The sequence below is a fragment of the Convolutriloba macropyga genome, chromosome 5 (assembly GCF_964194025.1).
Source record: "Convolutriloba macropyga chromosome 5, txConMacr16.3, whole genome shotgun sequence".
NCBI classification, from domain to species: Eukaryota; Metazoa; Xenacoelomorpha; order Acoela; family Convolutidae; genus Convolutriloba; species Convolutriloba macropyga.
In genome coordinates, this window is record NC_134472.1 from 60,795,269 (window position 1) to 60,822,579 (window position 27,311).

General features: G+C 33.3%; 3 protein-coding genes across 4 annotated transcripts in view; 2 read left to right on the forward strand and 1 right to left on the reverse strand.

The window, feature by feature from the left end:
- Positions 1-2,767, forward strand: part of LOC142340148 (uncharacterized) — a 34,748-nt gene extending 31,981 nt beyond the window's left edge. The window contains exon 3 of the mRNA XM_075390625.1: positions 2,168-2,767. Within this exon, the coding sequence (XP_075246740.1) occupies positions 2,168-2,610 (443 nt within the window). The 3' untranslated portion in view covers positions 2,611-2,767. The remainder of the gene's footprint in view (positions 1-2,167) is intronic.
- Positions 1-27,311, forward strand: part of LOC142339521 (uncharacterized) — a 462,116-nt gene that overhangs the window by 51,641 nt on the left and 383,164 nt on the right. The gene's annotated exons all lie outside the window — the stretch shown is intronic.
- The window catches only part of LOC142339517 (uncharacterized), a 55,857-nt gene continuing 46,980 nt past the window's right edge, over positions 18,435-27,311 (reverse strand). For both annotated transcript variants that reach the window (XM_075389609.1, XM_075389610.1), the window contains 4 exons: positions 26,704-26,810; positions 26,415-26,458; positions 25,430-25,592; positions 18,435-19,057 (listed from right to left, as the gene is read on the reverse strand). In XM_075389609.1, coding sequence (XP_075245724.1) covers positions 19,052-19,057; positions 25,430-25,592; positions 26,415-26,458; positions 26,704-26,810 — 320 coding nt within the window. In that variant the 3' untranslated portion in view covers positions 18,435-19,051. The remainder of the gene's footprint in view (positions 19,058-25,429; positions 25,593-26,414; positions 26,459-26,703; positions 26,811-27,311) is intronic.

Here is a 27,311-nt window from a genome sequence, read left to right on the forward strand (position 1 = left end):
ATAATTTTTGCGTTGTTTTTAACATTGAAAAAATTTATTATCTATTTTTTCCATACGAACAATTGAACGGAAACTGTCAGAATATTCTTAGAATGTCGTAGATCTGCCATCTAGGAAAATAAAACAGCTGTTTTCTTTTCTTTTCAGTAACTGCTGAGATGTTGTATTTTGAACATAAACCTGTTTAGTTTTTTGCTGCCAATTAGGCATCTCTCAAAAAATCAATGATTGGCATGATATACATTGATTTTTTCGCTGTTGTAACAGTATGAAAGACCATTTTGAAATTGAGAATTTTTTATCCGAGGTTAAAATAAATGTTAGCGACAAAATAACTGATACATTGAATGTTTCTGGTATTCATACCTTTGTGAAGCTCGGCTTTGTGAACCTAAAAATGATGCAAAACACATTTTAAATATCGAAATCGGCTTCTCTACCATATGAAATTGAAACAAAATAAAGACAAAAGCATTTAGATAATTTTAAAAAAAACTACAAAAATGAACTATATTATTGACATTATAAGACAGCAAAACCAAGTGACTCATCTCAGAGACCACAACGAACAAATTTGCTGTACAGAGTAAAATGATTGGACATCTAGCAGAGAAACAGATGCAAGGAATAATTAGAAAAACTAAAAATTTGGAAAAAAGAATCAAAACTAACGAACAGTTGCTAAAGTTCTCGGCGCAAATATCCTCAAAACCATTTTTTTCAGTAAATCTACCCCATATCCAAAGTAGGGAACACAAAAGCATTACATTTACCACTAACTGATGAAAAATTGCTCACTCTAAAACGTCAAAAAGTAACCTATTCACCTCAAATTTAGACCTCAGACACTTCTGGACACCTTAAACTTGAAAAACTAGTAACTACAAGCAATTTAGGGACTCTACGTTATTATTTTGATGCCTCGCACTGGTCTTTATCTGATCATTCCGTTCCGTTTTGTGATCACATCTTACAAAATAAGACAAAAATAGAGCGCACATGCGATCCAGACTCTTTGGATATTTGTAAATCAAAAAAAATAATAATAGCTTGCTATTTCAGCTGCTAAGAACAACTGGAGACAATTTATAATTAAAATAATAAATTAACACCCCTAGTCCCTCTACCTCACAATCTTTTTAACTTTCCATTTTTTATTCAAATTCTTTAAAAATCTCATCCTTTCCAGCATGAAGCCCACGAAATCTGTTGTAGGTACGAAATTCGTTGAACGCGCAAAAATCAGATCAGAGCACAAAAGTCTCTAAATCAAATTTTACCGTCTGAGGGAGACGATCTGGAAATGGACACATTCTGTCTGAGACGCACTGGATATACCGGCTTCCGCTAGGCGCCTCAACTTGGGATCTGATCTAATTAGCAATTTTTTAAACAATAAAATAATCTCTCTCAGGAAAATAGCTTCCGATAAAAAAATATATAGCAAGAAAGCATCGAATAAGATTACATCTGATGTACAAACACTGCTAGAAAGAAACTAGCGAAGCGAACCTTTCTTGATCTAAAAAAATCTTTGGTGCTGAAAAAATATACTTGAAAAATATACTGATGAAAAAAAAGTTATCTTTTGTGCTGCTCTGTTTGGACATCACACAGGATGTACTGTTTAGACGATGCGTTGGGAATCGAAATGAGTTATCACCATCGAATCCTTTCAGTTCTTTTGTTATAATACTTAGGTATGACCGGTTACTCAGCGTTCTTATAAGGATAATCTGATTCACAAAACAGGACTAAATTTGTGTTGAACTTGAAATCTCTTCAAAAATGAAAAAAAATTAGATCTAATAAACCACAAACCATCAAAAATTGATACAGTTTTGTATATGATGGTGTTCGAGTCAATATTTTGCCGGGAACATGTCTGCGCTCGAAGATCGTCTGATCAGAGGTCACTTCGGTCTGGCCACCTCGACCTGGGAACTACGCATTAATTAAAGGGTAGAAAACAAACTTAGAAAACCTTCCATACATGTGTCTGGAGTTACGTTCGAAGCATTGCTGAGTTGCTCACAGTTATGTTATCTCTTCCACTGCGTTTACTTCTCTAAATAGTTCTAATTAAAGCCAAATAAAAAATGTTAATTAACTTCATAAAGTGACGTTGCATTTGAATACCATATCGCAGAGTGCATTGATTATTTAGAGGGCGAAACCGCTGAAACTGACACTGACAAGTTTCTGGACCCTGATTTGTACACTGGAATTGAGCTGGTCGACGTCGCCACAGTGCCAGAAGATGCAGGATTCAAACGACTCACTTCTGAGTCCCTCCAGGACCTGATTGACACTTCGGGTGTGAACACATTTGCATTCCTGAAGGGTGTGGAGGGATTCGAGGGAAGTGCAGAAGATGTGAAGGTGTCTGGGGGGAACTTCGTGGAGCTTCCTCTTGGGTTCCAGCACTGCATTGAGGTGTACTCGGATGCTGGGCAGGAAAGAAAGAGCACAGTTCTCGACATTTACCAGTTCAAGTTACCCAACACTGAACCATTCCTTGTTTTCCATCCCTATGGCGGGGGGAGAACTATGGACGAGTGCAACTATTTCATGATGAAGATCGCCCATATCTGGGGCAATCATGTTTGAACACAATAGTGCTAATATGATTAGCAAAGTGGAACATGAGAAGGTGCTAGACTTAGATTCTATATCTTCACTCATAAATGTTTAGTGTTTTGTGTTTAGATTGCACGTATAACACCATAAAAACAATGATAGCTTAATTTCAAAACATTTTACTCGCTGTTATTTCGATGAGTTAGATCCGAGTCGGTGAATTCATTAAATTGACACAGCACTAAATAATATAATGAGAAACAAAAGTTGAACATGATTGTTTTGACAAGACATGCAACATCTCAATTTTCTTGAAAAAAATTGGGATGCCTCAGCAAGATTCTAGCAAGTCCCACAGGCCGCTGAGTCATGACCACTTTGGCAATTAATCTCATTCTGAGAGTTTCAGAGTTACTTGATCACGCCATGACTTCAAAAGTTAAACAGAGTCTACTTTGAATTTTTAAACCAACGATTTCCACAAACAAACAAAAATTTCATTGGCAGGCTCAGCATGTTGCCCTTTTGTGAGCAAAAACTGATTATTCGTTTCCTAGTAGAAGAATTAAAACGACGAGACTTTAGTTCACAAGCGATTATTGTTAATAATATCACTTCAGTTTGAATCAACAGTAGAATCACTCGCTACCTTCTATCAAAAATTTTTCAGGTGTTTCTGTTCCCAAATTTTTCCAATCAGTGTTTTACAACACATAGAATTAGCCCAAAACAATTGATCTCCCAAGTCATTGTGCGATTGAAAATCAAAAAGTAATTGCGTATTTTGCACTAATAGATGATCACCAAAAAAACAAATCTCAAAACAAATGATCGTCTGATTCCCCCTTTTTTTAAAAAAAAAAAGAATTTCTCACTCAAAAAGTAATTCAGCTGAATAGAGCAAGATTAATACAACAAGATTTTTTTCTCACTTGAATTTTGATTACCTCAAATTTCTTATATTACCTGTATCATATAACTAATATTTAACTGTCATCATTGTCAAAATTGGAACAAATAAATCGTTTTAGTGCTAATCCTGAATTAACAAATAATTTGTTTAAAAAGTCTATGTTTGTCAAAACAGAAATCAACAGATTAATGAATCAATTTTCATCAGTCAATTTAATTTTACCACACATTAAATGTTTGTTTCTCCCCACTTTGGCCCAGTAAGACTAAAAGCTTAAGGTTGAAAAGCATAATTATGTACCCTAATTAGACGTGTTACAAACATTTCACTTTGCTCTGGTGAGTTTAAAGTTCCTTATAGACATCCGAGGCTCTTATATGGCTTGGGAAAACATCATTACCGCAGACCCACGAACTACCACTACTGCGAATGACTGAGCGAGCCTGATTACGTTGTTTTTTTTTTTTTGCTCAGACTAGGCTTTTCATGACTCTAAAAGTTTTTTCAATTCGCGACAATATTTGCAAGTTATACTAGAAACACAATAAAACTAGATTTTAAGTACCGTTTGACCCGTAATTTTTTCCTTTATCCTGTAGATATAAATAACAGCACTTTTTGGCACAAAATGTTATGTTTTTTTTTAAATTCGGAAGGCACATTATGCAGACAAAATATTTCAACGCGTTTTACTTAACATGAAACATTTGGATAATCATGTACTGACAAATTCTAAAGACGCTCAAAGTTGATATTTCTATGCGAGAAAGGCGGTTGTTCTGCATAGAAGAATTTTAGTACAGTTTAAGTACCTTTTTCTTGGAGCATATATAAAGATATTGCAAATCGGTACATATCTTAATTTGATCATACCAGATATCTTGGTCAAAAATTGATTCATTTTCTTATGTTCTAGGACGGCTCTTGCAAAGGCTACCATTTTTTTTACTGGCTAGTATTATTTGACGGAATATTTAACAATGATATTGGAACTTGTAGTTACCTCAACATTTTCTCCGATGTGTTCCCTGTTCATTTAGAATTATTCTCCTTCCCCGATAACTTAAAGTTCTGTTTTTCGAATCCTCTTTTCCAATCCTACAGGGAAATTTGCAGATTTTTTAAAATAAAAATTTTGAATCATCTGTATGTATGCGCCATGTTCACATTTTGAAACTTTCTTGTAGCGAAAATCTGAGGTATTTTTGAATAACACTTGGTGAGTGTTGTAGTTCAAATTTTAAAATTTCCAATAAAGAAGTTAATAACAGTTTCAGCTTTTCGTCGTAGAACATCTTGTGATAATTTTTTGAGAGTAAACAGTGTTGAAATAAGAAAATTTTTCATATATCTACGATGTATCTCACCAATCCATGTTTCATGACAATGAACTAAATTCTATATGTTTGTGAGGATAGAAATTTTGCTGCTGTTTGATAAGATCACATGATTTTATATGCTTGAGGGTGGGTCTCAAATGTTCGAAAAGGTTCTGTTTGTTAGTTGAGAACGTTGTTATCGCGTAAGTATGTGCACAAATGAAATCAGCTTGGTATAGGATACTTTATGACTCCTTTAATTTCTAGCTGAACATAAACCTAAGTTAAGAACAATCGGGAGTAAGTATTTGTATAAATAACCAATTTGGTGACAGCTTGGAGGAAACCTATCACAATGATAAGAACAATTTTGCAGCTAGCTTGTACTGAACAAAAGCAACTGATTTTTCAATTTCTGACTTTATTCTTAAATTTTTGAAGCGAAAACCGACAATCTGCAACTTGACGATTAAACTGACAAGTTAAATATGACGCAACCGATCACATTAGCTTCAGTTGTCCATCTTGCAAGTAATTCATTCCTCTTCGGTATAATTTTAAAACGTTATCTTAAAGTGCATAGTTTCTTATTTGGGGATCAGGAACTTAATGGCTTTTTTCAGTCATTTGTGGCTGGTCGATATATTTTGCGGGAGATACAATAGGCGTATCTTTAAAAATTTCGTCAAAACTGAACCCATCGCTGAAGTGACCATTAAACTTTTTTTTGAGTTAGAATTGAAGCATTTCAAAATTCTTCTCATTTCCCACTTTTTCACACTTCTTTTGTGCTTATGTGCTGAAATAATCTTTACATAAGGATTATACAAAATCAGAGCTGAAATTGCAACTGGAGTTTACTTACTTACGAGGCAGATTTTATATGGGCCATGAAACAAAATTTTTTAATTTGAAAAACGTAAAAAAATAAACAGGTTTTCTTTTCTTTTTTGTTCCGACCCTCTTGAGGGGGGAGGAACTATATACTCAACTGGGTTTTTTTTTTGTTCCGTGAATTTTCGCCGCTCGATATATTCATCGTAGAGAGTTGAGACTGGTATCATTAGAAAGCTCGTCCAGCGTAGAATATGGAATTAAAAAGATTTTTTTAATTTTCGTTTTCTACAGGGAGTTATCGAGGTTTAAACTTCTGAGAAAAGAAGAGTGAATTCACGTTGTTTTTATTCACATTTTCCGGAATTTTTGCCTAAATTTTCGTCAATTTTGGTAAAATTTGTTATAATTTTTAAGAATAGTGTCGTTGATTTCATTTTTGAAGACGAACAAGCACTGTTGATTGTTTAGATTTAATTTATTCGGTCAAAAAATCTGGATAAACATTTCAAAATTTAGCCTTTTTCATCAAAAACAGCACGAAATAAGCTACTTTAGTCCACTTTGATTAAATTTGCCGACAGTACAGCCCCAAACAACACTCATACAATCTTTGTAGACTCAGAGGGGGGCTATTTTTACTTCAGAGTCCGCTGAGAGTGCACTGTAGTTAAAACTTTGCCGTTTTTTGCTAACTTTACTCGCTGATTATCAAAAATGCAGAATTTATTTTGAGTTTTCAACTAACAAATTATCTATATCTACAACATTCGAAAAATCAATTGTTCCTAACAGACAATAAATATTAGCAGGGCTAGTTTTGGGCCATTCTTGGACTGTTACAATCCAAAAGAAATCGGGTTGTAATCAGTCGGTCTTTTTTTTTTTTAAAAAAAGACTTTTTTTTAATAATAAAGAACAGAACATATCAAATCAAAGCTCAAGAGTGATAGGTCCAACCAATTCGCTTGCTAAGCACCTCCAAGCTAATGCATTTAGTTTTTTAATTGAAAGTTTATGGTCGTTTCTTTTTTTAAAAATAATTGACTTTTCAATAAGTAAGGGCTTAATTAACTTTTCCTCTATTTTTTTCTTAATTTGCTCAACTTCCAGCTTAGTGTCAGCAAAGAAAGACTGCTTCTTCTTTCTACTGAGTTAACATTTATTCTCGGTTGCAGTTTTAAGCCTGAAGTTATTGTTTTCTGGCTTTGATACTACAAGATTTCAGATTTTTGTTTGTTTTGATATTTGCCAGTTTTTCACGTTTTCTAATTTTGTCACACTATCACATTATTGACAGTTCCATGTCACCTTATTAGCATTGAAAATAAGACACAATTGAAGATATTAAAATCTTGAAAGATATACATCATCGTTTTAACGGCCTCGACGCCTCTTTCTTGAAGAAATCAATTGAATTTTTTAATTTTGTCTCTAACTGTCATTTATACTTTGTCGTTTCGGTCGTATGAAATTTCCTGTAGAGTGATAGCTTTCATTGGCTTTTCATGAAAGAATAGAAGAACCGATATTCTGATATTAGTTGATAGCTGATGGCTTTCATGACTTTGAAAACAATCGTTTTCCAAAATTAAAAAAAAAAAACTTTTTAACTTCGCAATTTTGTTCGTTTTATGTTTCTTTTTGTTACCTAATCTCGTTAGTTAATTACTGGTCAAAAATGACAATATGGGTGTCAAGGGAACAAAACGGATTGGTGTCCCAAAATCTTTTTTTAAAGAATTTGTTATGACATTACTGGCTTCGACACCGGTTTTTCACAAAAAAAGTAAATTAATTTGATTTTGTCATAATTGACGTTCTTTTTGTAGATGCAAGAAATATTCTGGATAATTACAGGTCTTGAGGGCTTCCTTTTCATGAATAAACGACCCTAATTAAATAGCTGTTTTTGTAATTAATGCCTTTCATGACATTGAATGTAATTTTGTTTCGAAAAAGAAATTAAAAGTATTACATATTTTAGCACTTCGCTTTTTTGTCTACTTGTTACCTAGTCTTACAATTGAATGGCCACGTACTAAATTATAGCTGTTTGAAGAAGGCACAATCAAATATATTTTGAGTGCCAAAATCTGGCTTCACGGTTTTGACAGCGTTTTCTGGCAAGTTTCAATTGAAATTTTGTTTTTCTTTGTTGTTCTTTTTAGCCGCTTTAAAAAATGAACAAGGACAGGTCCTAATGCCCTTCTATAGGAGCAGTGTTAATCGTAAATTTGTGGTAATACTAATTGATTCCTGATGGTATTTATTACTTTGAAGTTAACTGTTTCAAAAAAATAAGTTAATTTTTTTTACTTTACTGTTTTTGTTCTTTTTTGTATAATTGTTACCAAACCTTTTTATGGACTGGTCGCATATGTTTTCTGGTGATTTATATGTAGTTTTTGTTTAGTTTTAATTTTATCTGACCGTATGTTGACTTTCTATTAAATTTAGTTCTTAAGAGGGACATAAATTTTTTGATGTAACTAATGTTTGTTGTTGTTTGATTTTGCTGTTCGTCTTGACTCGCTTTCTTAATATAACAGCAATCTAATGCATCAATTTTTACTCCACTGAGTTATTTGCTTTGGAGTCTATCTTATCGTTCATACAGAATTTTTTGAAAAAGACTTGGGCTTTTTTGGGATTCGCAAAAAATAATTTTTGGGTTTTTCTATCTGTTCCTCATTTGGTAGACAATTATGCCAAAATTGTGGATGGGCGGGGTCGGAACCTTATGTGCCATCGCACATTACCGAGCCGCCTTGTTCGTTCAAGAATGAAATACAGTGTCCATAATTGACTGAAAAATTTGACTTTTTTTGGGTTTATTGAGCTTTTGATTGCTTCAAATTTGAAGATATATCCGATAAATGGGCAACAATTTTTGGGGACACTGTAGTTTTATTATTCTCTGAACAAAAAATTAGGTCAAATAAAAGTTTTGATTGAATTGCTTCAGAAAGTGAAATCCGATTAGTAACATGAGTTCACTGATAATTAAAATTTTGTCAGTAATAACGTGAAATCAAAGAGGTTTAATGGATTAACAATAATCTATTGCTTTCACACTATTTTGTTCTGAAAAAAACCGTGCTCCTGTTTTTGCGTTTCATGACCAACGAATGTTACAACTTTGAAAGCATTTATTCCCATGGATTTGTAGTAAATTTTTTCATTCTGGGCGTAATAGTTGTCCTTATTGATGTCCTGCTGCTTGCTTTCTTTAATCTCGTGTTTCTCAGGTCTTATAAACTTTCTTTTGGGGAAAAGATAGTATTCAGGTGCCTTAGTTGATCGCTACTGCTTTGTTGTGACAAAGATAAAAAATTTTATCAATTAATTGTTCGTAAAATTTTGGTTTGAGGTGGTTTTATGTCTTGTTTTTTGCCTTTGTATCAGTGTCGTGATTTCATCGTCTCATTGTCTTTCTAGTGAGACGTAAGCGATATTTGTGTAGGTTGTTATATTAAATTATGCAACCTAGTAAGTAACATGAGATCACAAGATTCAAATTTAAGTGGATATAGTCCGAACAAAATGCCGTATGCAGAAGAAGAAATAGGTAGATATGATGAAGAGGGTAAGATTGTGTGATATAGAACACATTCTGGGAATAAGTTTTGATGTTAATATGCAGCCCGAAAAGACAGTTCAATTTTTGAGAGAATATTAAGGCTCTCATAGTGCGGGCCAATTGGCTCTGTGGCGTGCACTGCGATGCAATCAATCAAAAAGTTCTGGGATGGCAGTTCACAAAACTTACTAGCTGTACTTTCACTGCAATGGTGATAAAATTCAAATATTAACTTTACAACCTAATAATTGGTTTTTTTGTTGGTTTTACATCTAAAGCTTTTACTCATGTTGAATTATATATATCGTTTGTTGTCTTTTCACTCAATCTTATTATTGGCTAATATCATTTGATAAGTTTTTGAAATAGAATAAGCGAACGACTTTATTGATTTCAGTTGAGAGGCTTAATAAATTCGATACAAATTTTATAAAATAAAAACAAATCTAATGTTTTCTGAAGACTCGTAATATGAACGCATTTCAGATATTGTTAATGGATTTAATGTATTTAACACCACTGTGTTTTCTAATTAAGAGTAAAATAAGTTTATTTATTGTTTTTTTAACTGATATAAGCTTTGGGAACTATCACGAGCCATTCAAATGATGATTTTAAATAGCCTAGCTTTGATTATGTTCAGTTCTTTAGATTTAAATTTAGGACTTATCCTGCTATATTTTTCAGTTCGTCATACAAAAATTTGTTTCTGACCAAATTTTGGCCTTTTGAAAATCCTGCTTAATATCTTTTTTATTTCTCTGTACTGGTGCTATTCTTCGCTAAGTTACAAAAGGGCCGTGAAAAATTTTCATGGCTCTTATCCCTCAATTTGTTGGGTTTGTTTGTTTTATGATTGAAGCCGTTGTTTTTTATAGAAATGAAACAAAAAGGTTCTGCATTGTTTTCAAAGAAATTTTGTCGGATGATGAGTTTCAAAATAGTTTGAAAAAAGGTTGTTCCGTTATGTTGGGATTTTATGCATGTGACATTTTTAGTAGTTCTCTGTGTGGTCATCATTAATTGTCTAAATGCTGATGATGTCACAGAGACACCACCCCAGAGTGCACCAACAGCAAAGGGGGTAACTGCTTGTCCCCAGCCTTTTCCAGCTTTCAAGCCTGGCTCCAGTCTGATAAAGTTTGTTCCAGAAAGATCTTTTGTCAAGCTTAACGATGGAGTAATCAACATGAATGAAGGCAAGTGTCTCATGTTTATTCTCAGGTGCAATATTACAAGTTTTATGATCAGACACTAATCTGCCATGATCAGACAATACATGCATGTGATATTTTGAGCGTAATTTTGTTTATAATTACAGATACCAATTTTGAATGACTAATTACATTCAAATAATTCAAACCACCTTGTGTTTCCTTGATAGCAAAGTTTTAAACTTTTCAGTAATGGTGCCACAGATAGCATCTGTGTTCGTGGCTCACTTGACTGCCCACTTGAATGAGACGGAGTGCGAGGAGGGTTTTGAAGATGAGGTGTTGGATGCCAGAGTAAGAGCATTCAATTTCCAGGTCAAGGTCAAGTGTAAGGGATCAGAGGAACCTGTCTACGCACTCTTCACTGTCGACGGTAATAACGTTAATACAGGTTAAGGTTGTCGTGAAAACTTTCTTAGGAACAAAGCAATATCAAGACCGTAAAGACCTATGATCACCCCAGGCGAGACTGGACGGTTATCTTGCAAAATTTTGCCAAAATCTTGCAAAATATGGTTATCTTGCAAGATTCTGGCAGAAAAATGGTTATCTTGCACGATTTGCAAGAAAAAAGGGTCCCATCGTTGAAAAAGTTTAAAAGAGCGCAAAAATGGTCTTTGAAAAGTCGATTAAATCTCGAGACACTACTTTCGTGTGTGTACATAGCCATCTCTCCAAAAAAAATCAAAAACAAAATTATTTTAAACTGCTAATCGTGGTAGAATGTTTTGACATTTCCTTCATTTGGCATTATTTAAAAAATTAAACATCCTGTTCAATATGAAAAAAGTTATTTTATAGCTCAGAACCAATATGATATCTGATCAGACATTCTGATCGAATGGACACCTGCACATCGTACGCTCGTCGAAAAGTCTTCGCGATAAATTCAGTCTGAAAAGGGGCCTAGAATACTTCTGATCAGAGGTCAGTTCAGTCTTTGATGACTATGAGTGCACACTAGTTTGATCAGTAATGGCGTTCAAGCCCATGATAGTCTGATGAGAGGAGGAGCACAGTTTAGTCTGGTCAAGAGCGTGTTCAAACGCATGATAGGCTAATCAGAGGAAGTTTCGAGCGCACGATAGTCTGATCAGAGGCTGATTAGATTTGAGACAGTCTGATTAGAGGCTATTTAGGTCTGGACCTCAACCTGGGCGAGCCATTCCTTCTCCGTGTAATTTTAAACCCTCCCTCCCGGTGATTTTTTGATGGTCTGGTCATTCATAATGCTAAACGATAAACTCATCCTGGGAAACAATTATTAGCCTAACACGTTTAAAACTGAAATACTTCACAAAAACATACTTTTGTCAATGAAAATCATAAATGAACAAAATCCACAGCAGAGTCTGCATCTATTATTCAGGAAAGTGTTCAGGAAAGAGCCTCACGTCTATACTTTTTCTCAATCTTCTCTCATTCATAGCCAAAATCCGTCTAAGTTCTTTTCTCGGTGATACAGATTTAATCACAAATCATGCCGTGTTGCCTTTGCTGACAAGATATTAAAAAGAAGAATTAAAAACCACTTAAAGAATTGAGATACTACATGAATGAATGCTGATTCAGCATGCATCATAGTTAGAAACATACATCAAATTATCGGAGAGCATGGAGAGATACTATATAAACGACTCTGATTTTTGACATAATAGCAATTGCAAAACAAAATAAAAAATGCTCAAGTAGATAGATGATGTTTACAAGAAGCAATAGTGACCAAAATTTTATCTAAAGGAATCATAAACAAAATTGAGATAATATATTTGTACAATTTTACTTTTAAAAATAGACGTGGCTGCAGATCTGAATGAAACCATCTAGATGGAACGTTAACATGGTCGCCGATCTAAATGGAACCATCTTGCAGATAAAATCGATTCGCACTAGATGAAGTCATGTTAAAAAAAACCTTTCAATGATTACGCTTGACTAATATTTCAATTTACTGAAACTTTCTACTCCCAAGACGTTTGTATTTTTCATCTAATAATAAAATTGAGCTAAAACATTTTGGTTCAAGTATCGTAGTACCATGCTTCTTCTCTGAGACACGATAGGAAGCCGTCATCAGACTCTGCTGTGCCTTGGACAACGAACAGATTTTTAGCCCCCTCTGCTCTGCTGTTATTCATATCTAAGAGATATCCTGTTGTTCTAATCACTTCAAAAGGTGTGTCTGAAAACTTTCTGGGACTCATATTATAAAGGAGATTCGTTGAATGTAGTTTCACGATGGTACCCTCTGAATTGAATTTTTCTTCTTCTCGTCTGCACAGCATTTCGCCGCAAATGATATGATCCACGCAGTACATATATTCGGCAGACATATTTTTTATCGGACAGTTCGTCATCTTCGCACCGTTGCCGTAGTCTCGAGCACGAGTACCGATAATTAAATTGTTTAATTCAACACTGCCTAAATATACAAAACTGTAACAGCTATTCTTAGTCTGCATCAGCATGAAGATTTTTAGATTTTTTACTAGTTCTTTCTTTTGCCGTATGAGGCCAAATGGCCAAAAAACTAACAATTTTACTTGGAAATTAGGTATCGGATCAATTTTTTCCTTTCGTTGCTTTAGGCGCGTGTTTATCTAACTTTGTTTTTTTAATTATTTTTAACAACTTTTTTGGCAGTAAGTCAAGAGTTGACAAAATTTGCCCAAATCTTAATTTTGAAAGCACTCAGAATTTTTTATGCAACAAATTTTTTTCACGCAATAAGAACATTTAATTGTTAAACATTCAGTTGGTTTCTGGAAATTAAATGCTCAAAATAAAAAGTTTTGTTATGCATCATTCGTCTGGGTTATGAGTTTATTAACATCATTGAGTTCAAACAAACTGGTATCATTATCTGAAATGAAATAACTGATAATAATTTTTGCAACTAATTGATATTCTTTTCTTTAACTGTATAATTTGGTATAAATTTACAGGGCCAAGGTTATTTCAAGGTATCAAAAATTTTTGGTTGAACTGCTATGACTAAAAATGTAAGCATACGAGAGGTTCAGTTGTTGAAATCATCTACATTTTAAGCGGCAGTGACAGTTGAGTGCATTTTCTCTCCTTAATTAAAATAAAATCAGCGGAACATGCGAGAATAAACAGTGTATTAGTTTTTTTTTTTAATTCTGAACCAATCACTTGTTCTCTTTCTATTTAGAAGGCGAGTTGTGTTTGATTGTTGGGGTTTGAAATAACCTCAAACTGATGCTACAAAATATTCAATGGTTCAAAATTGCAGATTTCAAAAGTTGATGTAAACTTTGAAGCGAATGCTCATAGGAATCAGTCAGGAATCATAGAACGCGCGCACGCGATGTTGATAAATTCATCCTGATGTGCTCAGAATTAGCTTAAAATCGCCTATTTCTGTCAAGTAGATAATCTTTTCCCACAGAATATGACGCCCAAATCAAAGATTCGCCTGTGACAGCCGATCAGTTCCCTTTTGGAAGCGGAAAGGACGTCGGAGTCATCGGAGGACTTGGAAACCAAGTTTACCATTTCATTATGAAAGCCAACAAGCTCTACAACAGTACAGACTGCAGCGTCGAGGACTTTAGCCAATGTCTGGTTGAGTTCCCTGCCGCGGGAAAAAGTGACTTCTATTGTCCTGTAAAGTGCGGAGACAATGTTGTTCACATGTATTTGGACTCCCGTTCACAGCCTATTGTCCAGTTTGAGTATGTCAGTCAAGCACCCACCGAAGACTATTTCAACAGGGTCGCTATTGAATACCTCCAGGACCTGATTGACACTTCGGGTGTGAACACATTTGCATTCCTGAAGGGTGTGGAGGGATTCGAGGGAAGAGCAGAAGATGTGAAGGTGTCTGGGGGGAACTTTGTGGAGCTTCCTCTTGGGTTCCAGTACTGCATTGAGGTGTACTCGGATGCTGGGGAGGAGAGAAAGAGCACAGTCCTCGACATTTACCAGTTCAAGTTACCCAACACTGAACCATTCCTTGTTTTCCATCCATACAGTGGTCCCCGAACAATGGAAGAGTGTACATATTTCATGCTCAAAGTTGACAGCATGTGGGGAAACTAATTGTAATCCGAACAAAAAGAAATTAAAACTTAAAAAAGCGTACAGTTTCCATTATAATTCAATATCATATACAATATTATGAATATATCAAACTTGAAGTCAGGAAATTTTGTTACAAAGCTCTGTTATTGTTTAGGTTATTTTTGATCTCAAACCATTTCGTGAATTTATTTTTTAGTTAAAAATTAGAGATAGCTCTCGGGTTGCTCAAATACACATCGATTTTGTTGTAATATACTTTTAACTAAACCTTGTAATAATAAAAAACTTGGCATCGATTTTTGGAAAAAAAATTGTATTATATTTACGACTAATAAGTTGAACCCTAGATCAAATTCAATTGACATTCCTGGCCAGTTTATACCGGATGTTACTCCGACAGCAATATGCACTATTAGCCCAATTCCTAAGGATAACCGCCCGATTACGACTAGGGCTGTTTGCACTGATCCCTTAAACATTGAAAGGTTTCAATTTGAGTTTAATAAGTTCAAGTGTAGAGCTGAAGAAAATTGCGTTCAACGCTCGTAAATGTCAAAAAGCATTCACTAGTAAAATATAGTTCTAAACCTCATCAGCAAAATTGAAGAATCGAATTGGAAAAGTTGAAATTTTTAAATAAAATTTTCAAAAACTTCTATTTGAATGTTTGTTGTCCTATGAAAGAACAGTACAGAAACTTAATTGCATAAACTTTCAAAAGTATAGTTCACAAAAATGAAATAAGAAACCTTACGCCAGCCAACTATTTTTTGTTCAGACAGTTTTTGAATTTTTATATACATCACAGACTAGAATAAGTTGTACCGAACTAAGGTCCTTCAACCCGTCCTTCAATCTATAATTTAACACAGAAGTAGATTTAGAGAATTTTGCTTTTCTGGAAAAAAAATTGCTTATACATTTCGGCAGGGTTTCACATCAAGTTGGCTTACATTTAAGTCCATATTTGTCAAAAAAAACTGTTTTTCCGATAATTTCAGACAAGTTGTAGCTTGTCGTTGGAATCAACAGAGCAATATTTATATCAAATACCCGAAAAGTTTTTTGTCCAGAATTTAAAAAATCAAAAGTTGCAAAAAACCTTTGAGAAAAACTTTGATAGTTTTTTAGTACGTTTTCAAGCCAGATAATCAACAGTTTTTGGAAGTAACTGAAAACAAGAACTGAGCTACTTTTGATAAACTGTATCTATCTGAAATTCTGTAATTTGACTAAAAATGAGTTTTTTTAAGAAAAAATAGAGTCCAAACTTTTGCCCCTTTATAGTCAATTAGATCATCTTTAAATTTTTAACATTGTTTACATTATCATTTTTTCTGTCGGCAATTAATAAGTTCCACTGTTTCAATTGTTTTTATTTTACTATTGTATTTTTGAAGATCTGCTCCACACTACCATTGTTTGGGTATATATTTATAGGTTGAAATGTAGTGACGTTTTTAATTTTCCGAGATAAGTAACATAACAACTATATTTAGGGTGAGAAATTCTCCTTTGGAATTGAGAACGAAAAATATTTTTTTTCATGGGCGTTTTCTTGTCAACTGTTTTCTCTGTTTCTCAATCATTGTCTGACTTTCATTTGCCTCTTTTCAAATGCAAGGAGAAAAACTTCTTTTCTGCAATTGTGCACATCAAAGGCTGAGTTCTTTATCCTATTTTGAGAGCATTTGTTTTTGCAAAATTTTAGACGGTTCTTAATTCCTGACCTTCTTTTTTAGTTTTTTTCTGGCTTACTTGTCTTAATATCAATGATGACAGATCCTCCCAACCTTGAAATAGAAAATAAAAAAGGAAACGGAATTGAATTGTATCTGTTCAAGTTCCACATAACAGTCTAAGCTTTTAAACACTAGGACAATATTTTAAAAAAAATTGTATGCCTTGTAAATTTAGTCAAGTTCTGTTTCTCGACGTTTTTCAGTTCCTTCAACACGTTTCTAAAAGCACCTGTTTTTTGCTTTGTGGTTGCAGTGGGAAAACCATTTAGTTTTTGTTTGTGGTTCGCTTTGTTATAAACTTTTTTGGACGTTTTAATTGTTAAAAAATTTTAAATTTAAGTTATGCTTTAAAATTTTGACGTCCTTTAAATTCTATTATATATGATAATTTCTAACTTTGAGTCTATCTGTCATGCTTTTGAAGAGAATGCTCAGCAAACTCCGTTATTTCTTTTCTTCATGTTTTACTTCGTTCACAATTACAAATTTAAGTCAGGCAAGTCGCCCCTTCTGGCTGCTTTTCCAACAAGTCAGCAGCAAAATCGCTTTTTGATTTTTTAAACTATACTATACATCCTTTTGACAACAAGGAGTATACATTATTCCTATACAACTAACTTTGAATTCGACATCAATCAAATTACCAGTTTTAACGCTTTTTTGTCGGAGATTTTCTTGATAGTTTTAAGTTTGTCTCCTAATTAAAAGTCAAGTTTATTTTTTTGATTGAAATAAATGACTGAAATAGTGAATAGAGCATTGATTTTTCATCAATTTGAGCTGTTGAACAATTTCAAATCATGGTAATGTTTTAACACTTTGATGCATTTCTAAGCAAATAACCATTTTTTCTAAGCAAACAATTGTAAAAAATTTGAAGCAGAGTTTTTTCCAGCAGTAAACTTTACCCACAAAAGATTTAATCAAATCAATTTTTTTCAAAATTAATTTACCAATGTAAATGCAATAGCATTTGCAGAAGAGAATATCTGAGAAAAGCAAACAGACAGTTCTGAGAACATCTCTTTGAATACAATGTGCGGTTGAAATGCTGGCTTCTGCTATTTCTCTTGTTTCCGGTTTGACGTTCGATTATCAAGAGAAAACATGAACACTTTATTGTGGTCATTAAATTTTTTTATCTTTCATGCAGTTAAATTTGCCAGTACACAGTATAAAATTTTTTCGGATCAATCAAAATTACCTAAAAATGATTGAACTTCTCACAGTCTAAATGTTTAAATTTATAAGAAAAAGACCGGACGAAATGATGTGAACCGTCATTGACACACAAAATAGACACTACTTGTTTTTCAATGTGGCATAATATCATCGTCCTTTTGTATCCAATTTTTAAAAGTTTTGGAAAAGACAATTATTTTCCTCGTAATGTAAAGTTACTCAGGCATTTTGTTCCTCCGAAAACTGAAATACTTGCGTTTCCTCTTCTTTTTTCAAACCTTTATGAAACAGTTTTTTTTGCAAAAGCTTGCAAAAACAGAAAACACATTCCTAATTAAAATTTTCTTCGATATCATTCCACGTGGTGATATGTGAATTCCCAAGCGAATGTGGGAATATCCTGAGCCATTCACAGAATAATGCGAGCCTTTTTGTTTGAAGTATATTTAAGCACACAAACGCATACGAACGTGAAAAAGTAGTAAATGTTTAATTTTTTCGGAAAATTTGAGCCTCGAATTTTTTGCATTGAGCAAAAATTAGCTGCGACAAAAATTACTTCATTTTTTAAGGGCTGGCGCACAAATAAAAATCTTGCATTTTGTGCTAAAAGATCAAAGATGAATAAAATTGAGTTCAGGGCATTCGACATTTTGGCGCATTTGGTACTTTGAGATTAGTTAAATTGTGATGTATCTGTTATATTTTGGCCTTTTCTATACCCGGGTCGAGACCGAATGGTTATCTTGTAAGAACTTGCAAGTTTCTTGCAAAAAATGGTTAACTTGTAAGAACTTGCAAGTGAATGGTTAACTTGTAAGAACTTGCAAGTCGAATGGTTATCTTGTAAGAACTTGCAAGTTTTTGGAAGAAAAACTTGCAAGGCGATGCATCGCCTTGTAAGTTTCTGCCAGAAACTTGCAAGTTCTTACAAGATAACCATTCGGACTCGACCCGGGTAAAATCACCTAATCTATCTGTTCTAATTTGAGCTGAATAACTTAGAAAATATCTGAAGAATTATGTCGAAAAAGACTGATGCGTGCACTATATTGCGTATTAAATAATAATTGAGTTACAATCATCACTCATAATGAAACACCGCAATACCACTACAAATATCGTTACCATCCCAGGTTAAACAATTTTTTTTTGGAAATTTTGTCTGAATGCAAAAAAATTACAGTTGGACAAGAATTAGCGGTTTCAAAAATGGTCAGAAATCTCATTGATTGATTGATTGATATAAATTGGTATCTTGGTATTGCTGAGTTATGAATGTATCATCATTCGAAATTTGTCACAATAATACTACTTGGTAATGATAGAACACAATAATAGTAGTAGTAAGTATAGGTATGTATTTATGTATGTATAGTAGTAGTAAATATATTGACATATGAAATAGAAGCGAATAGTTGGGAGGATTTTGTACAAGACAATTGAGTAGTTTGAGAAGCATCAGTTTGTTCATTTGCAAAAATAGGAGAGGGGATACGAGAGGAGGGGATAATGTTTTTTTTTGGCCCAGAGGGGTGAGAAGGAAGGAAAAGAACAATCATGGAAGACACAATCGACATATCCATCATAATCCTGTCACGTCCAGACACCACCTCCGTTGCCTGTCCAAAACTAAATCACTCCTGAAACAAACAACATTTTGAAAAAAATGTAACAAAAAGAAATTGGAAAAACCACAATTAATTTCAAATCAGCCGAATTATTCCAGTAATCCAGATCGGAATATATGGAAAGACTTTAAACGTCTCCTAGGTGTGTATGTTGGCTGTAAATAATCACTCCAGCGTCACAATTAATGTAGCGTTAATCTTTACGTGAGTCGAACAATAATGCTAAGGAGTCGAACAAAAGTACTGCTAAACTCAAACTCAAACTGTAAAACTTAAGTCGTAAAAATGTCAAAACGTCTTTACGCTTTTTTTCTTTGTTCCGACCCCTCTTGAGGGGGGAGGAACTATATACTCAAATGGGTTTTTTTTTGTTCAGTCAATTTTCGCCGATCGATATATTCATCGTAGAGAGTTGAGACTGGTATCATCAGAAAGCTTGTCCAGCGTAGAATATGGAATTAAAAAGATTTTTTAAATTTTCGTTTTCTACAGGGATTAATCGAGGTTTAAACTTCTGAAAAAAGTAGAGTGAATTCACGTTGTTTTATTCACATTTTCCGAAATTTTTGCCTAATTTTTCGTCAATTTTGCCAAAATTTATTGAAATTTTTAAGAATAGTGTCGTTGATTTTATTTTCAAGGACAACCAAGCCTTGTTGATTATTGTGATTTAGTTTTTTTGGTCAAAAGCTCTGAATAAATATTTCAAAATTCAGCCTTTTTCATCGAAAACAGCACAAAATAAGCTATTTAGTCCGCTTTTGATGAAATTTGCAGGCACTAAACCCCCAAACAACACTATTACAATCTTTGTAGACTCAGAAAGGGGCTATTTCTACTTCAACTTCCGCTGAGATTGCTCTGTAATTAAAACTTTGACGTTTTTTTCTAGCTTTACTCGTTTATTATCAAAAGTGCAGAATGTTTTTGAGTTTTCAACTAACAAATTATCTCTATCTACAATATTCGAAAAACCAATGGTTCCTAACGGACAATGAGCAATAGCAGGACTAGTTTGGGGCCCAAATTGGACTGTTACAATCCAAAAAGAATTCGGATTGCAATCAGTCTGTCTTTTTTTTGAAAAAAGACTTTTTTTAATAAAAAAGAACAGAACATATCAAATGAAAGCTCAAGAGTAATAGGTCCAATTGGCTTCCTACGCAACTCCAAGATAATGCACTTAAATTTTTACTTAAAAGTTTATGATCGTTTCGACTTTTAAAAATAATTGATTTTTAAGTAAATAATGTCTTAATGAACTTTTTTTTCTTAATTTAGTCACCTTGCAGCTTAGTGTCAGCAAAGAAAAAATGCTTCTTAATTCTACTGATTGAAAATTTAGTATCGATTGCGTTTTTAAGCCTGAAGTCATTGTTTTCTGGCTTTGATATTATTAGATTTCAGATTTTTTTTTGTTTTTAGAAAATTGCCAGTTTTTCACTTTTTCTAGTCACATTATCACATTACTGACAGTTCTCAAATCACATTATTAGCGTTCAAAATGAAACATAATACAACATATTAAAATTTTCATAGATATAGATTATCGTTTTAACGGCCTCGACACTTCTTTCTTCAAGAAATTAATTGAATTTTTTAATTTTGTCTTCAACTGTCATTTTTACTTTGTCATTTCAGTTGTATGAAATTACCTGTATAATGATAGGTTTCACTGACTTATTATGGAAGAATAGACGAGCCGATATTCTGATCTCAGTAGATAGCTGATGGCTTTCATGACTTTGAAAACAACCGTTTTCCAAAACGAAAAATAAAAAACTTTTTAACATCACCAGATTGTTCTTTTTATTTTCCTTTTTGGTATTTATCTCGTTAAATACAGGTCAAATATGACATTAAGGATGTCATGTGAAGGCATCAAAAGGAATTGATTTCCGAACATCTGTTTTTTTTAAAGAATGCGTTATGACCTTACTGACTTCGACACCGGTTTTTCACAAAAAATGTAAATTAATTTGATTTTTGTTATGTTTGACGTTCTTTTTGTAGACGCAAGAATTATTCTGGATAATTGCAGTTCTCTAACATTTCTTTTGGATGAATAAATGACCCTATTTAAATATTTCATTTTATAATTAATGTTTTTCATGACTTTGTATATAATTTTGTTTCGAAAAAAATCAAAATTATTACATACTTTTGCCACTTTCTCCTTTTTAACTTCTTGTTACATAGTCTCCTTAATAAATGGCCAATCACTACCTTATCGGTGTTTGAAGAAGGCTCAAACGAATATATTTTGAGGGCCGAAATATGGCTTGACGGTTTTGACAGCGTATTCTGGCAAGTTTCAATTGAATTTTTGTTGGTTGTCTTTTGTTGTTCTTTTTAGCCACTTAAAGAAATGAATAAGGACAGGTCCTAATGCCCCTCTATAGAAGCATTGGTAATCGTAAACTTTAAGGATATTTTACTTGATTTCTAATGGTTTTAAATACTTTGAAGTTAATTGTTTTAAAAAAATGAGCGAATTTTTTTTTACTGTTTTTGTTCTTTTTTGTCTAATAGTTACCAAACCTTTTTATGAACTGGTCCATATCTTTTCTGGTAATTTATATGTTATTTTGTTTAGTTTTAGGTCCATCTGACGGTATGTTGACTTAGTTATTAAATTTTGTTTTTTAAAATGGACAAAAAATTTTTGATGTAATTAATGTTTGTTGTTGTTGTTGTTTGATTTTGCTGTTCGTCTTGACTCGCTTTCTTAATATTGGCATATCACAGCAATTTGATGCTTCAATTTTTACTCCACTGAGTTAATTGCTTTGGAGGCTATCTTATCGTTCATAAACAATTTTTTTGAAAAACACTTGGGCTTTTTTGGGTTTTTTGGGATTCCCAAAAAATAATATTTGGTTTTTTATCTGTTCCTCATTTGGTAGACAATTATGCCAAAATTGTGGATGGGCGGGGTCGGAACCTTATGTGCCATCGCACATTGCTGAGCCGCCTTGTTTGATTAATATTTAAATCTGATATTTAAAGCTATTTTCCCCGAAAACAAAACCCGGGGAGCAGAAAAGTCGAACTTGGCCATACTGACAAAAATTCAATAGATTTTGTTCCTCTGAAATTATTACTTTTCATTTCAAACTGTTAAATGTCAAGATTATAACCGAAAGTTAATCATTTAAATGTTAATCTATATTATTGAAATCACTTAGAGTCATTTTTCAATATTTAAGGATAATTAATGTTTCATTTTGGCTGTTCTTTGTTAAACATAGACGTAAGACATAAAAACTCCGGATTGTTCAATGTTACAATTTCATACAGCATTCTCAAAAAAATTTGTGTTAATTTATGTTTATATCTAATTTTTGAATCTGATGACCTAATGTGACTTCGGATTTGATTCCATTTTCAGACGCTTCGCAGCAATAGTGATCTGTCGTCATGCTTTATTTCTGTTGCCGATAAATAAGCTGTATCATTCGTCTGTTCAACTCGATTTGAAAGCTGCCTCCGCTTTTTTAAAAACGTTACTGATGTTCCCCAGTTACATCAAGTCTGTATGGAGCTCAACTAAACTAAACCTTGTAATGATTAATGTAATTGGCAAATTATCAGCTTTGAGCATCTCAGCAGCGCTCAATTTTTCATTGCAATCTTTTATGCTCAAGTTTATTTGTCGATTTGAACGCTGCTGATTTTCAACTGAAAAAGGTTGTTGGAAGATACCAGTGAATGAAAGATGGGAGAGAACAAATGATTTAAATACATTATATCTTACAAGGTGTAAAAAGAAATCAGCTAAGTGCTTATTCAGCGGGTCACTTATCAAACGGGTTTGAAAATTCAATAGGAATCAAGACCAATCTTTAGATGTCGGCCATTTTAGACAGGCCTTAAATTTTTTTTGTGAAAAATATCAGCCATTTGTTTGTTTTTACTTGTAATGTAAAGCAGTTCTCTCTTATCAACGCTCTGTTGTGGCTGCATTTCTACTCATCTGAAATTGCAAAAAAAAGTTTATGATATGGCCACTTCTATTACTTTTTATATTAAAATGAAGCAGCAAAATAATGGCAAGATATAGAGTTTTAGAAACTCTCAGGTTTTCATGTTTTTCTTGTTCAACTTTCCAAACAAATCAGCCTTTTTCCTGTTGTTCTAGTTATGAAATTGGTGAACCTACTAGTTTTGTTAATAGTTGTCATTGTTCCGGCGACCAAAATTGTCTGAACAAAAAATATTGAAGTAATCATTTTCTCCTTGTGTTGAGAAAATCTTTGAGAAAAATAGTTTATTAAAATCCTAAACGTCGGTGAGACGAAAAAAAAAGATTTTTCTCTTGTTTTTCATTTGAGAATGATATGTCAAAAGCATATTACAAAACAATTTCAGAACGATTTTCAACAAAGACCTAAAAATGATTTCAGGAGTTGTAGTAATAAAAACACCTTATAAACTGTATAGAAAATTTTGCAAAAAGTATGCATTCTCGCCATTTATAACAGAACATTATTTGTTTGCAAAACAATCTGATTACCCAGAACCCCTAATTTTCTCTTAGAAGGCTTCTGGTTGTCGAATGGGGAAAACAGTTTTCTAAAAGTCGGAACTTTAAAATTTTGAGTTCTCCTGCTGAAAGTCGTACTTTCAATCAATTTAAGCTCAATTTTTCATTGAGGGCCAAATTTCACTGGAACTAAATTTTGAACACTTGGACTGGATTTCGATTATACTGTATCGAAATGCCGTTTTAATTGTTAGAAGGAAATTTCATCATTTTTGTTTGAAAGTTAGTTAAAACTCAAGTTCTAGGTACTGAGATGATTCTCATTTTAACCATACAAACAGTTACATGCATGTCTATAAGTAATAAGTCTTCGGGCGGAAACGGGCTAATTTTCAAATCGTTTCAAAAACTTATGAAATAATTTTTTTGAAGATATTTTTTGTTAGAATTTAACAATCTTGGAAATTGCTGATAAAAATTATAATTTCTACCTGAAAAAAATTACTCGTGAAACCTCGAAACAATATAACAAGTTGAGATCGCTTGGGGTGAACAATGTATAGAATCAATTGCATCATGTTTGCGTGATTAGATCTACCTTGTCATATTTTTAAAGAGTTATACTTTTTTGGGAAGAAAGTTGTAATTTTCCGTGTTCCTTATCTCTGAGAATGATTATGATTTTCTACATATCATTTATTTTAACCTAGGCAGACAATTCTTTCATATATAGATTTTTTTTCGATAACAGACATTCAACTCCTCGATAACTGTTCTGACGTAAAATTTTGAAAGGTGAAATGCTGAAAAACGTGTGATTGCAATACGTTTACCAGAAAGTTAGCTGCCATTTTTTATTGCTGGAATTAGGTTTCAACCACCAAGATGAATTATTATTTGGTGCAATCATAACTGGCTTTTCCCTTTAGGATACAAATTTCGTGTTTCGAATGTTTGTGTTTGTTTGTTTTTATTTATTTTTTATTTGTTTTTTTTTGCATAAGATTATTGCTCTCAGTGGTCAAGCTAGTCAACAATTATTTAATCGTATTAATAAATTTGCGAAATGAGGTTTTCAGTTTTTGAGAAACGAAAGCTTCAATTTTTTGAAGAAATAGCTTCTGGTCAAACACTGAAGCAGTGTTATGTCCATTTTTAAAAATGGAGTAATTTGAATCATTGCATCAAATGATGAAAAACATAAGGAGCTTCTACCGGTACCAAAAAACTAGTTACAAAGAATGTGGCTGGCCATTCCTCTAATAAATTTACTCGCAAAATTTGGTTTTGTAATGAAAAATGGGTAAACGATTCCCTTTGAAATTTTAAAAAGACATTAGAAACTCAAAAACGCAACAGCTACTTAAAATTGCAAAACTTCAAAAATGTATAATGTAAAATAATGAAGAGGAATTCACTTGTATAGCTGTCTATGGTTTTGCAACAACAGTCCTATCTTAAATTTTGATCAAGCTTGACTCTTTGCAAGGAGTCCTTGTGATTGTTTTTAAAATGTGTTTATTTGTATACGTTTGGTTGTGCTTACATCTGACAACTTGTTTGATTCATAAGAGCACAACTGCTCATGGAACTTAGCTCGGTATCCTTGCATGGAGACAAGCGAAGAACAAATGGCATCTAAACTAATGATGCTTCTTAATCTAATAGAACACCGGCACCTATTTTGTAAGAAATTAAAAAAAATCGTTTTAACAATAGCAAGAATCTTATAAATGGTACAGTGAGAACACTGAAATATTGGTACAAAATAAGGGGGTGACCATATTTGATTATCCTAAAGTATTCGCATGATATTTTAGGATATCCTATATTCTTAAAGGGTATGTACCACTACATACTATATTAGAGAAGAATGTAATGATGCTATTTATACTTACATCCTCAGCCTCTCCGGCGTCCTCTTCTACGCCCCCTTTGCCTCCTGCCTTGACCTTGAGTGCCTGCATCCTCATCCTGGCCTGTTGCTTCCTCCTCTCAATCTCTGCCTGGGCCGCACTCTTGTTCAGATTCACTCCCGTCCTCTTCAAAGGAGGCTTCACGCTACAAGCAAACAACACGCATCCATAAGTACTGCCAACGAAATGAGATTTAACTCAATCAGAATTTTTAAATCTTTGATCAATTTTTAATGCTCTTTTTTCTCAAACATTCTTGTTCAAATGAAATCAAGACGTATATACAATTTCTTGAATTAGAAGGACAAAATCTTAACTGTTATCCGTTATTGTCACCAAAATTGCGGCAAACTGATGAGTGATGAGTTATTAATAAGATTTACGATTAAGAAAACGTCATGTATTATAAAAATTTAGCAAAAATCTTTTCCAAATTATATAACCAGAGTCCTGAAATATTTGTTCAAGATCTCAGAATATCGTGCAAAATCTTTACATTTGTTGCAAGAAATAAAGTTTCTTAACAAGATCTTTCAATATTTAGGAAATATTGACGGGGATACTTGGCTTATCTAGAGCTGTGCTACATAACGTATGTATGTCAAATTTTGCAGAGGAATTGAAAAAAAGAATAGCTTGACAAGGTGTATACAGTTCTTTTCCGCTGGCTTGATGCTTTCAGTGAATTCTCCACTGATCTTCAATATTCGATATTCTGCAACAAAAAATTAGATGTAACTTAAGATATCATAGCCGCATGTTGATCAGCTACATTTTCCTGACTAATAGTGTAAGATATTGATAAGATCTTGCCAGCTCATATAACTTATTTCTCAGATCATATGCAATTCTCTTTGCATCTTTGAGGATATCTATCTTGACCTGTGTTATCAACATTTTGTGAGCAATTTTTCTGATTGCTCTTCTCGTATTAATTTCAAAGTATATGTTTAGGTAAGTTACTCACTATTTGCCTGTGCCTTCCATGGCTTTCTGCTTAAGGTCCATGATCTAAAACAACAACACAAACACAAATCTTATTTGCTCACTTCTTATTCATCAACAATCTTTAGAGTCAGTATCAACTTTGTAGGATTTAATAGAAACATTTGTGAAAATTCTCCGCAATAAGACTCTAATAATATACACTCTCCTGACATTCTTGTTTCTTTTTCATTAATTTTGAATCTCAGTTTAAAGATCCCACTATAATATGCGGGTTGGGGGGGGGGGGGGGTGGGGGGATGACAAAGTACCTTCTGGTCGTTTTCCTTCATAGTGAACTCCAAGTCCCACTTCTCAGCCTCCGCTTTTTTAATCGCCTCAACCAAGTACTCGCAGTACTCCACCAGCTGCTCTTGATCTACACACATATATACATAATCCATATAATCTACAGCACATTTTATACAATTTCACTTTTTTTGTATAATAAAAATAATATTGTTTCCAGAGTTTCTATTATAATGAAATCGAACAGTCTGATCAGAGTAGTTTCTGACATGATAATAATATGAACCAGCGTGAAAACAGACTGATATTTTCTATCTTTCAGTGTTGATAAACAATGTTTGGTAGCACGGACTGACTTTTAGCAAATAAGTTTGCACCATGGGCTCTAAAATTTGTACTCCCCGTTTATGTTTGTACTCCCACCAGCTTAATGGGTTATATAATTTCATCCCACAACAACCACTATCATAATTTACATAATCATCTACTACGTATAACGACGTAGTAGATTTTTCTTTTTTTGTAATAATTTCAGAGGATAGGTATAAGAACGGATAGCAAAAATTTGCTACTGGAAAATACCCTGGAATAAAATAATAAAGATGAGCTTCACTGTTTATTTATGACATTT